Source organism: Elaeis guineensis, chromosome 12 (genome assembly GCF_000442705.2).
Source record: "Elaeis guineensis isolate ETL-2024a chromosome 12, EG11, whole genome shotgun sequence".
Classification (NCBI taxonomy): Eukaryota; Viridiplantae; Streptophyta; class Magnoliopsida; order Arecales; family Arecaceae; genus Elaeis; species Elaeis guineensis.
In genome coordinates, this window is record NC_026004.2 from 16760005 (window position 1) to 16775127 (window position 15123).

Below are 15123 nucleotides of genomic sequence, written 5' to 3' on the forward strand. Positions count from 1 at the left end.
ATTTATGAAAAAACGAAATTGTTTGTGCACTGCCTGCGGTGTAGAGAATCTGATGTGGAGCATATCACTTTATCCTATTAGGCTGCATGGTTATCATTTTTCAATGCGCATTTAATGTCTATTTAATGTCCATGGTTCTACTTTTTTGTTCAAAATTTTGAATGACGAAAATGTTCCTTTTCTTTCGAAAAAATTATGACATCCTGTGTTGACATTATGATATTCTGCATTGAAATTATAATTTTTTTCAACTGCCATAATTTTTTTGAAAGGGAAGAGGTATTTTCGCAGGATACCATAATATCAGCACAAGATGCTATAATTTTTTCGAAAAAAATGAGTATTTTCGTCATTCAAAATTTTAAATGAAAAAGTAGAACTACAGGCTTTAAATGTGCGTTAACAAGTGATGGCTATGTAGTCCAATAGAATGAAGTGGTACATTCTACGTCAGATTTTCTACACCACGGATGGTGTACAAAAAATTTTTCCTGTGAAAAAAATTCCAGACAGACCATCATGGGCAGCCAGAGTTTTTTTTGGCTTCATGTCCATATAAACCCTACTTAGACTAAGATCATATTGGCACAAACCAAGATTTAAATATTTTTATGGGTAGAATTTCCATCGGTCGTGGTCGGAGAGTCTGCCCAAAATAATTCAAGATGTGCTAGCAACGCATTCATCTGATATAAATGCACAGGCTTCAATGCTATATTAAACCACCTCACTGGCATAGCAAATGATCTATTTTGCCGACATGGATGAAGCATTTCTTGTCAAATAAAGTAGTCTTCATTCAAGGGAGCAAAAATACTATATGTTAGCCACAAACAGCAAACTACTTTTGTATTTCCTAAGGTTGATGTGGTCCTTAAGGATTTAGATATCCACCACTTAACCCTACAATTACATCCCTCAGTTTACTGACCCAAAGGCTCCCATGTAAATGGAGTAAAATGTAAAAGTTGATCAACTCCATTGACATAGATCTGCATCCAGATATCATCTCCTGTTGCGACACTATAACGCAAAAATATATTAAGAAAACAAGGAGATCTAAGGACCTGTGGACCAGATCTTTTGCCCATTTCTCTATCCGAAGTAATCCAATCCTTGTCTTCATTGGTGAAAAAGAAGACAAAGAAAATAACATAACACTGAAGGATGCTTCACCCTTTCTTCTTTATGTAGCTGTTTCATGGAGAGGTCCAACTCAAGCGGCGGGCAGACTGGTGGTTCGTCTCATAAGTACCCCGGGGTTGGTCCGATTTAAGTCATTTTTTTAAAAAAAAATTAAATCGAAATCGAACTGATTCTTATGGCTTCAAAATTTTGCAAACCAAAATTGAGTCATAAAAAAAATCCAACCCAAACCGAACCCAAATAACTGGTTCGGATCGGTTTTGCCGCTTGTTCGATTTTCTTGCGCACCCTAAGAAGGTCACATTCCCACATTATGTCTCAAGAAAAAAAGTCATATAAAGAAATGTCAATATTTAATTCATAATCAGGATGGTTGTCTGACCTAGTTAAATATGATCATCAGTGATTCTGATAGAACTCCAATTATGAGTGACAATTAGTTCGCTTAGTGGTTTTCGGGTAAAAATTGGTCATTAATTTGTCTTGAAAGCAAAGCATGATGCTATATATACCACACACCAAAACGTCGTACTGTGGTGGTCTCGGTCCAAAGAGATGCCTATAGACATCGACGGGTTCTTTGCATCCAGATGCCGAGTTCACATGGATTACAACGACCCTTGCTTGAGATGCATGGACGGCAGAGGCTCGGATATAAGGAGAGATTAATCGATGCTAGTAGAGCCTAAGTCCATTGTCCTCCCCACCATTCTCTTCAGTTGCTAGCCCTTGGACCACACCATTTAGCGATAAAGACTTACTCCCACCTTCTTCCTTTCCCTATCATCATGCACAGAAGCCAAGACATACACGCAATGTAAGGCATGGTGTTGGTTTCATGGGTCTACAGTATGGTATTACTTGTTTGTTTTGTTTGACTTGGGATTAGCGGTCCCTAGCTGCTAGCCTACCACCAAGGATGGTCCACTGTCCCAAAGATACAAATTTTTCCATGTACTCAAATGAGATCAGCTCAACTTAATTGTCCACTCTTTTGAATTGACTCGTTGCCTAACCGAGTTAATGCACTGTAGGATCTGGATTGGTTGCTTGTGGTTGAAAGATCGGAGTTTATTTGTATGGTACGCTCGTCATCTAATCTGTTAGCATTTGACATTCTTGTACTACATAACACCAGTCCCTACCTACTGTCATGTAATGAACATATAAAATTTTCCAATTCCTGGTCTCTTCAGAAACCGACGACTAAGATATGTGAAAGTGATTGACAACATGTCAACAATATATGCTTCAATTACTTTTTCTTGCAATCTATATGGTTTTACTAGCAGCATTAAAACATATATATTCAAATGAAGTGGTTAGCTTTCTTGTTCTAATGACTCTTTAACGACAGATGTCTCCATTTCATCATTCTCATAAAGAAGTTCTAGTTCTAAAGCAAAGTTTGGTAATACATCAATCTAGATTGATTTCTTTAGAATCTAGTGTAAGCCACATAATTAAGGACACAATGCTCCCTAGCTTCAGTCCCTGGAAAAAATAAGAGAAAGCTGTCGATGTGTCAATAGAGAAGGTGCAGATATGACCCTCAAGCACATAGACAAAAAATACTCAAAAAATAAAAAATTAGACCATGTTTAGCTTCAAGACCACAAGTCACTTTATTTGGAAGAAGATAGAAAGCATGAATCCAGATATGAAACCCTAATTCAGCTTTAGTAAATGCTGGATTATGAACATTTTTCTTAACTCAAATCACCCATGCTACAGTCGGATGAATCATATATAGCCCAGGTTTCTGCTGGGTTTTAGACATCAGGATGGAGTATTATTTGCTACAGTAAATATTGAAATATATTGACTTCTTTGCTGCCCATCATGCGAGCAAGTGGTTGCGTCATGCATGAATCCGTAATTATGCTATTTTGTTGTTTGCCTTGGCCTACAAACTGTGATTCTTTCTAGCAAATTAATATTATTAAAATACTTTGTTTCCATGCGATCTATATATGATTAAAGTGACGAAGAAAAGGGGCATAATGTTGAAAGAAGGGACAAACTGAAGGAAATATCAAGTGGTTAAAAGTCTTTCTTGGTGAAAACGAACCATCAAGGAATAATAAATCATGTATTGGTGATATAGATGTGACTCAATGAACATGAGGCATTGCATATAAAGACATGGCAGTAGTCTGAAACACAGGTGATTGACTCATGGAGCGGTAAAGCACCAGCATATCCTGTGAGAAGTAAACAAACTGAGCTACTTGGTTTATCTCGGTGTGTGGAGAGTTTTGCGGATGCTTGTATAGTTTTGGAGGATGTACCTCAAATACTTCTAGCTTGTTAGGAAGCCTGCATATATGGATTAACAAAAAAATAAAAAAAAAAAGAGAAAAAAAAAAAGAAAAACATTATACCAAAAACAAAAGCATTTCCTTTAAGCTTCAGCTTGAGAACTAAATTTATAATCCACCCTTGCATTAGTTTTTTAAACCAACACCACATGTTCTAACAACAGGAGGAGTGTCACCTTCCAAACATAAAAATTTCACAGAGGACACAATCAAAGCTGAGACGTTAAGCATTAGTAAAGTTATTCTTTGGAAAATGGACTTTGGTTGGACTTGGCATTCATGACTAGAAAGTCAACCTCTCAAATTTTTCTTCTTAACTAAATATAAATGTGTTGATGGAAGAAATATTTTTGCTACCAGTCTAAAGATCAACATTCTCACATAGTGATGCCCACTTGTTATTTCAATCCTGATCTCTTATATACATCACTAATACGGTATGGCTGTATAGCCCTCATCTTGACATCAGAGTGCGGTGATCAATTATCATTAGCTTGAAAAGCTTATAAAAGTCATCCCTCACAAGTGAATTCTGTAGCAAAATCAAATTCAGAGATACTAATACAATCATCTTTTTTCAATTCTATAGTATAATAACAATAATTCATTTCAATACTTCATGAAAAGTCATGATCAATCCTTATGGTAGTAAAACATAGATTAGGTTTGGCCTTTAAGAATGGAAGAGGGTTTCTATGATGTTTTATTTTAAGAACGGAAGAGGGTTTCTATGATGTTTTATTCTGGTATTTCCTTTGCTCAAAAAAAGAGGAAATGTTCTTCTGGTATTTCTAAACTGCTTATGACATACCCCACATGATTCCTAGCTACATGAATAAGAACTTGCTAGTTCATGGTATCTATAACAATAGTTAATTAAATCCACAGGAGCCTAGGATTTTAGATGACATCTGCATTTTTGCCTCGAGAACTTGAGCTTCGAAAAGATAAGTTCCTTGTTATAAATAATTAAAACAATATTGTTTACAAAGAAAGCTATTAGAAAAAATATGGAGCAACATCTTAAAAGCCAATGACCTAATTTCAGAAAAGACCTTGAAACTCTGTTCTTTAAATAAAACCATATTCTTTTCCTCTAGAAGTCGGAGAGGTAAAGAAAACAAGATACTTTCATAGAATTGGAGTTTGAAGTTTCTACACCTGTTTTATGTGGCGTATTTAATTTTACAAAGGAAATAATTGCAGAATAATTTTCCATCAGTAAATATTAATGAAGCTAATTTATAAGGTCCCGCTTTCCATTTTTTCCACAGCACAAATGGTGGTAAAACTACCCGTTGTTTCAGTTTTCCACAACACTTCACACCACAATATGCATGATTTTATTATTATCTAAAAGAATCACTTACTCAGGAAGTTCTACTAACGCATTCTGGCCGCATATAGATAAGACCGTATTAGCCTTTTTTTAAATTTTTCATACATCCATATTAGCCATTTTAATCACCTTACGATTGACATTATGAAATCAAAAGTTTTGATTTCTTTTTCTATTCAAAATTTGTAGACGGGTGCTGTGCGCAAGAGCAACCTTGATAACTATGAATGATCTTATAATGAAATTCTGGTCAAGGTACAATAATGGTATATGATCTGATTAGTACAAGTTAATAGTTTAAACAGTGAACTAATCAAATTTAGTGTGCAATTCATTATTTATAATATCTTTTCACTAAAATTATATGTACGAACATGCATATATATCACGTTACATTTGTAAGTAAAAATTATTATGCTTATAAAACTAATAAACATCTATCTGTTGTAGCTATTACTGTCTAATACTCATATATTGTATGCTTGATGGTAAGTGGATGCTCTGTGAGCGGATATCTAAATTCATATACCATTTAATCACCTGTTGGAATAAGGCATGATGATAGAGGTTGCACAATTTAGTTTTTTATAACCAATGATTACTCAGTTTTATATAATTATCACTCTTAACTTAATAAGTGCCTAAATAGAAATAATAATTTAGATATGCATACATGCATGCATGCATGTATTTATGTATGCATGTATGCATATCCTGTCAAATGGCAGATATTGAAAGAGTTAAAACAAGCAAACATGCATCACATGCAACTATGCCCAAGGATTTTCTGCTTTTCAACTCAGGTGAGATTTGAACATCAAAAAATACTGTCATCACTTCTACAATCAAAATGTTTGGCCATTCACAAATTGATTGACAACTCAAAATAATTAAATTTGCCAACCAATCATACAAACTGTTTTGACAGAAGAGCATACTTAATTGGATAATGTTGCGGCAAATCTATGGTTCTAGAGGTGATTATGACTCATAAATAATTGGATAAGTAAACTTCTCAATTATGAATCATAAAGCCTTAAAGAAAATCTGTCTCACCATTTCCATCAATAAAGCTTCTGTCACTGAATTATAAGCACAACATCTGTGCTCCTCACCAATGTCACATCTTTCATGACAATTCTCTACCATAAATCTTTGCCTCTCTCATGTCTTCAAGGCTGATTGCCTAATAGAATGATCTAAATAATGGTGAACCTGATAGATGAAATTGGATATAAAATAATACGGAAACCAACATTTTCTTCACACTATCACCTTATGTCATATCTATAAACAACTTTTTGCCACATGATCCTCTGAACTTTGGCTGCCACTGAAGCCCAGTAACTCTTTCTCTGCTTGACTGGAGAGCAAAAGTTCATACATCAACATCTATAATTTATAATTTAATGTATTATCCTCCTATCTTGAGCAATTCGTGACATAAATAAGTCAACTCTAGCTGAAATTTATGGCTACTGGTTTCTTTATAAGCTAAAATAATTTGGTATGCATGGACTTAATTTGCTGAACCTCTATCTCACAATAAAAGATAATATCAAAATGCTCAATGCAAGCTGTTCATTCATTTCTACATTATTTAGGCTTGCATCAATTTGTCATCTCCTCGTAACTTTTAAGGCCTACATTATTTAGGCCTATGTATCTTATGTAATTTATGCCTATAGAGGGACCAACCAATTACCAACAAAAACAGTAGAACAAAAGTAACATGCTCAAATTCAACTATTAATGGCAGATTGAAATCAAAGATTATGTGTAACCGTTCTGTTATGATGTCATGAATAATCCAAAATATTTTGTACTTACTAGAAAACAATTTCACCTTCTCACCATGAATTTTATTTTGAAAATTGATGTATCACAAAGTAGTTTTAGGATTACAATTTAAGAAAAAAGGAAGATGTCATTGTTACACTTTCAAGATTTACCCGTTACGAGAATAAGGAATAAGTGAATAAACTACGTACTCGATATTATGATGGAATAACATATATACAATATCGTGAAAGAAGACTAGCTAGGAAAAACTCTCACTCAATGTGGATAATATTACTCAAACTGACAACAGAAAAAACTCTCATCTCAAACGAGCTTCGAAAACTTCACAATTTGATAAAAGAATGCTTAAATGTAACGATCGATGCATCAAACAAAGCCAACAATTAAAACAATGTGGCCTTTACATCTTTCTTTCTTTCTTTTTTTACTCCGTATATAAGTCCAAAGTTTAGGAAAGATAACATTTTTTTTCCATGCTCCAAGTGTCTGTAATAATTCTTGATTTTAGAATGTCGATCACTTTTGGGAGCTCCATGCTGCCTTTTGTTGTTCAGATAAGGCTCTTATTCGTACTTCATCCTTCAAAGATGCAAACCTAGGTTATTGTGTTTGCCATCGCAGACCTAGTGTAACAACTTATGTGGTAATCAAGTACGACCTCTCCGCAGCCAACCTTTTCTTCTTGAAAGGAAACGATAGGAGTTTGCTTCATCTCATTCACACGATATTGTGTAGTCCATAAGAACATGGCACAAAACCCACGCCATCTGAAAGACGAGGCCAATAAAAGTAGAATGTATCATTATGGAGCGAGTTTTTTTAACAAAAATATTTAGTTAGGATTTGACTTAAATATTTTCTGTCACTGCCCATATTCTTTGCATAGTTTCCCATCTATTTGTCCTTTTTTTCCTAGGTAAGAGACAATCTGAATCGGCTGCCCTTTTGGCCCGTTACAGACAACATTCAAAGTCAGTTAGCAAGTCCATCCCCCAGCTTAACTCATGTCATATATATAGCTCACAAAAGATATACTTAACTAGCATTTAATAAAAGCAGATAAAGGTGTAGGCCTAGCATTTTTCTTTCAAATAACATAAAAAAGCTATCAACTCTTTTTAACCAAATCCTAGCAAACTTTTTAATGGTATCGTATCTCATAAAGCCCCATTAATTTTTTTTATAACACGGTAAGCATGGATCCTTGTTCTTTCTACAAATATTTAACTTTCCAGTTGTGCAAATTGGCCTCTCTAGGCAATGTGAGGTTAATTTCTTCAATAAAGCGATTCTTAACTCAACTATAAATGTAGTAACGGAAGAATCAAAAAAGGAGGCAAAGATCAAACATATATAAGAGACAAAAAATGAATAAAGTAAGACTAAATCCAACCTGTAATACTCCATCAATCATTTCTCTCCGATCCAATGCATGTTGTCTTGTTATGAATGGATGGATGAAGCTACAGGAACCTAGCAAAGATAATAGGCAAAACGGAACCCAAGAACAAATAAGGAAGCAATTAGCTTAAAATTTGTGAACTAAAAATCTCGATAGCTTGAAGCATATGGAAGAAAGGTCGGAATTAGAACAAGGCTACTACACCAAATAGAGCATCTGGGGGAACTATAGATACAATTTTGACACTGGTTCAAGATGAAAGGAAAAAAAAAGTGGAAATATTATAGTTCACATACATCCCTTTTCCCTATTCTTCATCTCCTTTCTCTCTCACCCAAACGCATTCCAAATGCTCAAATTATTTTATTATGATGAAAAAGAAAAGGGAATGACAAAATCCTGAACCCTTTCATTCAACCTAGCATAAGATGGCAGTATATAATGAGAGTAAGAGAATATGAAACATTCTTCTTCTCCTCCTTCCTTCCTTATCTCTGAATTATAAGTGGAGATCCATGGATGAGTGCAGCTTACTTCCTGTGGACACCACAGTGGACTCAAGAGCCCCAATTCTCCACTGGAGAAGAGAAGGCCTAGGCTGCGCCAGAGGCAGCCTTTGAGCCTCACCGAGGTCGACCTCCGGCTCCGAGCACTCTAGGTTCACTCCGAAGAGCCGGACTCGCTTGGGCTTCGCCGAGCCATGGATCACCGGCAGCGACCCTAAAACCATCGGCAGCCCCACCACTTCACTGCCACCTCCGACTTGCACCCGGACATGCGGCGGGGGACACACCGATCGAAAACGGACATACGAGCCGCCGTCGCCTCCAGCGCCGGGGCTTGCGGCATTGCGCATGGCAGCTGGTACCGAAGGGGGGAAGAGCCCGGCGAATGGGGTGGTGGTGGCAGCGAAAGGCAACTGCATCGGTTGACCAGGGAGCGGCGGCTGGCGGTGGTGGGAGGAGCCAGGGCGGCGGCGCCAGTCGATGAAGAAGCGGCCACGGCCGGAGTCACCGACACCACGGCAGAAGGAGACGGTGTCACCTGCGTCAAGGCGCTTGTCCTTGACGAAGCGGCTCCATCCCTTGGTCATGACGTAGCTCTGGCTGCTGTTCCAATAGGAATAGCGGAAGTGCCATGGCTTCCCGGTGCGGTCCTCGAAGCAAAGGGAGAGGCCCTTGTCGGCCACCGACGGGTCTAGAGGGAAGAACTTCTCGGCGTACTGCTTTGGAATCACGAGCCGGTTCAGCTTCCCGACGTCGCTCGGCGTCACTACTTTGTCGAACATGTGCTCCCTCTCGATCGGAAGTGCGGGAGCGGGCTCGGCATGAGGGATCCAAGTAAAGGAGAAGGAGGGGGGAGTGGAGGACGAGGGAGAGAAGGAAGGGTTCTTGGATAATGCCTCCTCTTGGTCTTCTTCCCCACGGTGGTGCCCGCCTCTTCTAATTCCATGGGCTAACTCCATGTCACTTAAGAACTATTCGAATTCTCGGAGGAAACTCTTAGGAAAGATCGTCTGTGGCTCCTCTTTGTTATCTGTTTCCACTGGAGGTGATCTCTAGGTCCCAAGAGAGAGATCGATCGAAGGAAGGGGGAGCAAGGTGAAGGCTCAGAGTTTGGGCTTAACAGTGTTGGAACGTTGAGATAGAGGAAAAAGATATATAGGTACTATGATGTATATTTTTGTTCTGCCAATCTGACTGCCCTAGAAGGTTCCTTCAATAAGGATGGGAGTATTTAGCTTCTGGCTAAGCGAACGGGAAGATGCAGGAGGGAAGGATGGAGACACCGCGGAAAGAGAGAGAGAGAGAGAGAGAGAGAGAGAGCTAGGAAGGAAGCCTTCCACGAAAGGGTGGTCCAGGAGTAGGGCTCATGTGAGCCTGTCCTTTACATCATATGGGTCTTTATATATGCATTTGTGATAAAGTCTACAAAGGCCAGTTGTTGTGATGGATAACGTGAGCTTGCCATTGATATGCCAGCGTGGGACAAAATCACTCTCCATTGCATAAAGGATTTTTTATTTTTTGGGAACAAACTACGAGATATTTCTCAGAAAAAATTAAAAATAAAAAAAAAAAATACAAGATGCGAGATAGGATGGGATACATCCTTATAAATATTTAAAATTATATGAATCCTTTTTTGCAAATTTACTATTTACATATTCCTTATAAATTATTTTTTTTCATGTCTATTTTTTATTGAGTTAAGGGTATAGTTTTTTTATAAAGATATACATGCAAAAAAAAAAATAATTTATAAGGAATACACGTAAATAGTAAATTAATAAAGATATATATATATATATAAAGAAAAAAATTATGATAGTATACATATAAATAGTAAATTTATAAGAATATACATGCAATTTCAAATTAATATTATAAGAGTATACATGCAAAAGAATAAGTTACAAAAATATATACATAAATAATAAATTTGTGAAGTATATGTTTAATTTCAGATATTTATAAAGATATACATAAAAAAATCCTATAATTCATAAGGTGTATAGAGTGCATGGCTGAAAATTCATACAAAAGTGAAAACTCATGGATAGAGAGAAAACCAAAAGCTTAAAATATATATGAAAATTTCTATGCAAGTGCACGTAAGATCTGTTATTTGCTTAGATTTTTTATTTGTATATCCTCCTAAATATTCAAATCTGTATAAATATTTTTTTAAAATTGATATTTATAGATATACCCTCAAAAAATACTTATTTTGCATGTATACTCTTCTTTTTTATTATTTTTTTGCATATATATCTATATCATCTAATGTCGTTAAAAAATTAATGGTTTAAAATTTAAATAACTAAAATACTCTTATGGATAGATATGCAAAAAAAAAATTATAAAAATATATATATGTAAATAGTAATTTTACTAGAATATTCATACAAATTTGAATATTTAAAAAGATATATATATATATATAATTTTAATTTAATTTTTATTTATTTTATCTAGATAGATTCGGACCCTCTTACTTTATAATATAGTAACATATTACATAATATAACAATATGAAGATGATATTATATAATATTTTATATATTAGAATATTATATTATATTTTACTTTTAGACAAGATGGGATGATTATGTCTATCTTATAACAACATGATATATCTTATATATTTTAAAAGTATATTATTATATATTAGAGAAAACATGGACAGTTACAATCTTTCTATTTTTTAGATAAAATAATTTTGATCTATCATTTGATAAAAAAAATATTTTATCTATATAGGTCAATAAATTAAGTATATTTATTATTTTAGATGTACATATTAATTTTTCTCTATTAGAATAAGAAAAAAATTAATAAATCAAGAGAAGTATATTACACGCAAAAAATTTCAAGTTAGATTTTTTGTATGTATATCCTTCTAAATATTTAAATTTGCATACATACTCTCATAAAATTACTATATATATATATATATATATATATATATATATATATATTGTACATCTATCCATAAGGATATTTTAGTCATTTTAATTTTAAACTATTAACTTTTAATGATATGAGATGATATAAATATATATGTAAAAAAATATTTTATGAGAATATACATGTAAATATCAATTTTGAAATGATATTCATATAAATTGAAATATTTAAGAGAATATATATATATATAATTTTATTTATTTTTTTTATTATTGGACTAATCTTGTTTGCTTGCTATTTGGTGTCATGCTTAAGTAGTGTTTGTTCTGATGCTATAGATGGATGATAGGATGTGACTGATGGGCATATATATATATATGCATGGTACGCAAATTAAAAGCTTTCGTGCATGCATCCCCCAGCTACATAGAGAGAGAGAGAGAGAGAGAGAGAGAGAGAGAGATTATGGTGGAGTTTAAACCACGTAGAGGCAGATGGGTATTATTTGTTATATTTGCTTTTGGAGGTGGTTCTTTGACTTTAGGAAGGCATGGGTTTTAAACAATGACGCTCTTCGGTAGAGCGTGATTCCAGCGAGAAGGCTTAATAGAGATGCTGCACAAGTTACTTTAATTAAAAAAAGTCCAATCATAAATAAGAAAGGACAGTGGTGATAAATCTATCGCTGTGGATTTATCATCAACATTTTCCTAAACTAATTGTAGTTGCTATTTTCGGAAAACAAAGTTGGACAACTAGATAGGCGAAAGTGTACGTAAATATTACGAAGCTAGCAAGGTACCTACCACTAGCTAACGTAACTTTTTCTGTCCTTCTTAAGCTCTGTACTTTTATGCTGGTATTTCTGTAATATTTTTCCTCTTTGAAAAAGATAAATAATAACATTTTTCTGAGTTAATCTTTAGTTTTGAGAAATAAACTTGATCTTATGATCCAAATAAACGTGTTGAAAGAAATACCATTCTCAAGCCAAATTAAGATTATATGAGCCTATCCTTTATGTCAATTTAATGACTTAGAGAAACAAATGGAAATGGAAAACTAATTGCAATGTTAGATGAAAAGAATAGCAACTAAATTTTTAATTTAAACCACACAATCTTGCATCCACCATCATGAACCGAGCTCAATGGATTTCTCAAAATAGATATATTAAGAATTTATTTGATTCATGATAAAAATTAAAATTAAAATATAATTAAAATAGATTGAAATAGAAATCGAACTAGCCATATCTTCCGTATACTTCATTTATGATCTGAATCAGAATTAGAATAAGATTCAAATCTTAAAAAAAAAATAGGAATTAGATTTTGAGAATCGATGCAATTCTCAAATTTTTTTAAAATTAGATGAGAATAAAATTCTCTTCCTCTCTCAATCAAATGGTTGGAACGGAAATCATTCATTTTTATTCCTTTCCGTAGAGTCTGACTCCTCCAATCAAATATATTTTAATATTTTTTAATTTTTTAAGTATAATCTTGGTTTGTCTCCCAAGTAATAAAGCTGTGTTCCAAGCTTCGTAGGGTGGGCCAACCATGCCAGCCGTCCCATATTTTTGATGGCGTCGATAGAGACCTCACACCGTCCAAATTTTTAGTAAATCCATAATGCACAGTCCGTACTGAAATATGAATTGGATTAACACTGTCAATACTAAAATTCTGAACCACCAAAAGACACGTACCAGTAGTGGTCCCAATTTCATTTGGAATTTCTTAATATTACTTTTTTGAGAATTAGCTCATAGTTCTCACAAGAGTCGCTCAGTACGTACCTCCAATTTTAAGTTTTGGCATTATTTTACTTGTTTCATCCCATTGCATTAGATTAGGCCTCCTAGTTGAAATTATTAATGGCATTCTCAATTTTTTTATTAAAAACAAAAAATCCTATCTTGCTTGTCACATGCAAAATTTTGCAAGAATAGCACATTTTCGATACACGATTGTCTTATAGATATATAGGTAGAGAGTAATTAAGTGTGGCATATCGTTAAAAAGCTATTAAGTCTAGAGAGTTAGGTGTAGCATCGTTAAATGAATTAGTTGTTTGTGTATGGCTCTTGCTTTGCCAAAAATGTAGCATGACCGTGACTCCTCAATTACTAAATAAGCTAAGCTAGACTTAGATAGACTTGGTTTACGTAACTTTGGCTTGATTAAGTTTGATCTAAGAATAAATAACATATTATATATTAGATGATTATATTTAATATAAAAAAAATATTTATTATATCAAATATAAAAATATTATGATAAAAGATTAGCTCAAATTACACATACATGCACACACTCGTATGATAGAAAGAGTTGGATTTGACTATACTCAAATATATCTTCACTCGGATCAAATCAGTTTTACATTAAATATCGGTGATCTAAATCATTAAATATAATATGCTACTTCAAAACTGCTTATATATCAAAAATTACATGATAATTGAAAGCTCCTATCTTATACATCAAGTAATCAGAAAAATTTATATAATTTCATATTATCTTAGAATATTCTAATTTTTTGATCAATTGATGCATGAAATAAAAATTTCTAAATTAGTTAATTTTTTATATATAAATAAATAAATTAAAAATAATAAATTATATCTAACGATTTACATCATTAATATAGAATCTTCGTCATTCAATTTAGATCGTAGTAAATCTAAATGGAGATCTACTTGAGTGGGGGTTAGTCCGTCTCTTCTCTCTGTACACACACTCTTTCTCAATTTCTCTCTACGTGGCTTGTGGGTGCGAGCCCTTCACGTGGGAACGCCTGCTGGGGGCCCTCATACCATGGGCCCCACCTCCTCCTCCTCTAGCTCTCCTTCATGTAGAGCTGCAGCAATCACATGCGGTCCATTGATTGCTAGATTTTCTTGTTGTCAATTCCATCAGTGGATGTATGTCATTAGACGAGGACATGTCTCGCTTGAAGAATTAGAGCAGGAAGCCATTTGTCCGGGAGCGTATACATGCATATATTTTGTACCATAACATATGACATATCCAATGAATCGTTCAAGCAATTCCACACACACACACACACACACACACACACACACACACACACACACATATATATATATATATATATATATATATAATTTCAAGTTCAATTAAATGACTAAAGAAATTTAAAAAAAAAAGCACCTACATATATATATATATTTAATTTCAAGTTCAGTTAAATGACTAAAGAAATTTAAAAAAAAAAAAAGCACCTACACAAAGCTTAAAAGGAAACTCTAATGGAAGAATTAATTGATTAAAAAATCCAAAGACTTCAATGTTATATGCACTGAAACTATGGCTGTGCTACAGCCAAGTGGCCGGGTGCCTGATAAATTTCCTGTTTCACAATAACATGAGAATGATGTCATCTGCCTGAAGGGATGGTGACGTTAGGTTTTTGGGTCTTATCAGAGTGCGAGGACTCAGTATTTTAAGGGTTCTTTTTGAGGTTTTTTTTTTTTTTTTTAACGGATGGGATATATTTTCTTATCTTTGCAATTAGGCACCAACTGTGACCTTCAAATCCCACTTGTAGCACATGCCTCCTTGCATCACACTGCGACTTGTCAACAGAAGTTAGCCTAGATCCAACACGAGCATTTGGATGTTGAAACAGTCCTCATGGTTGACATGCCACATCCACTCTCAGTGTATAGGAGTC

The 15123-nt window shown here is 34.3% G+C and overlaps 1 protein-coding gene across 1 annotated transcript; it reads right to left on the reverse strand.

Annotated features, from left to right (window-relative positions):
• Positions 1-8132: 8132 nt before the first annotated feature.
• Positions 8133-9876, reverse strand: LOC105054946 (B3 domain-containing protein Os03g0120900). Its single transcript, XM_010936606.3, has one exon. It carries the CDS (start codon positions 9474-9476, stop codon positions 8511-8513), a length of 966 nt encoding a protein of 321 aa, XP_010934908.1. The 5' UTR covers positions 9477-9876; the 3' UTR covers positions 8133-8510.
• Positions 9877-15123: the final 5247 nt, after the last annotated feature.

What these genes read in the sequence shown, in the direction of transcription:
- LOC105054946 (XM_010936606.3), bottom strand. Translation starts at nt 9,476, where the DNA reads ATGGAGTTAGCCCATGGAATTAGAAGAGGCGGGCACCACCGTGGGGAA.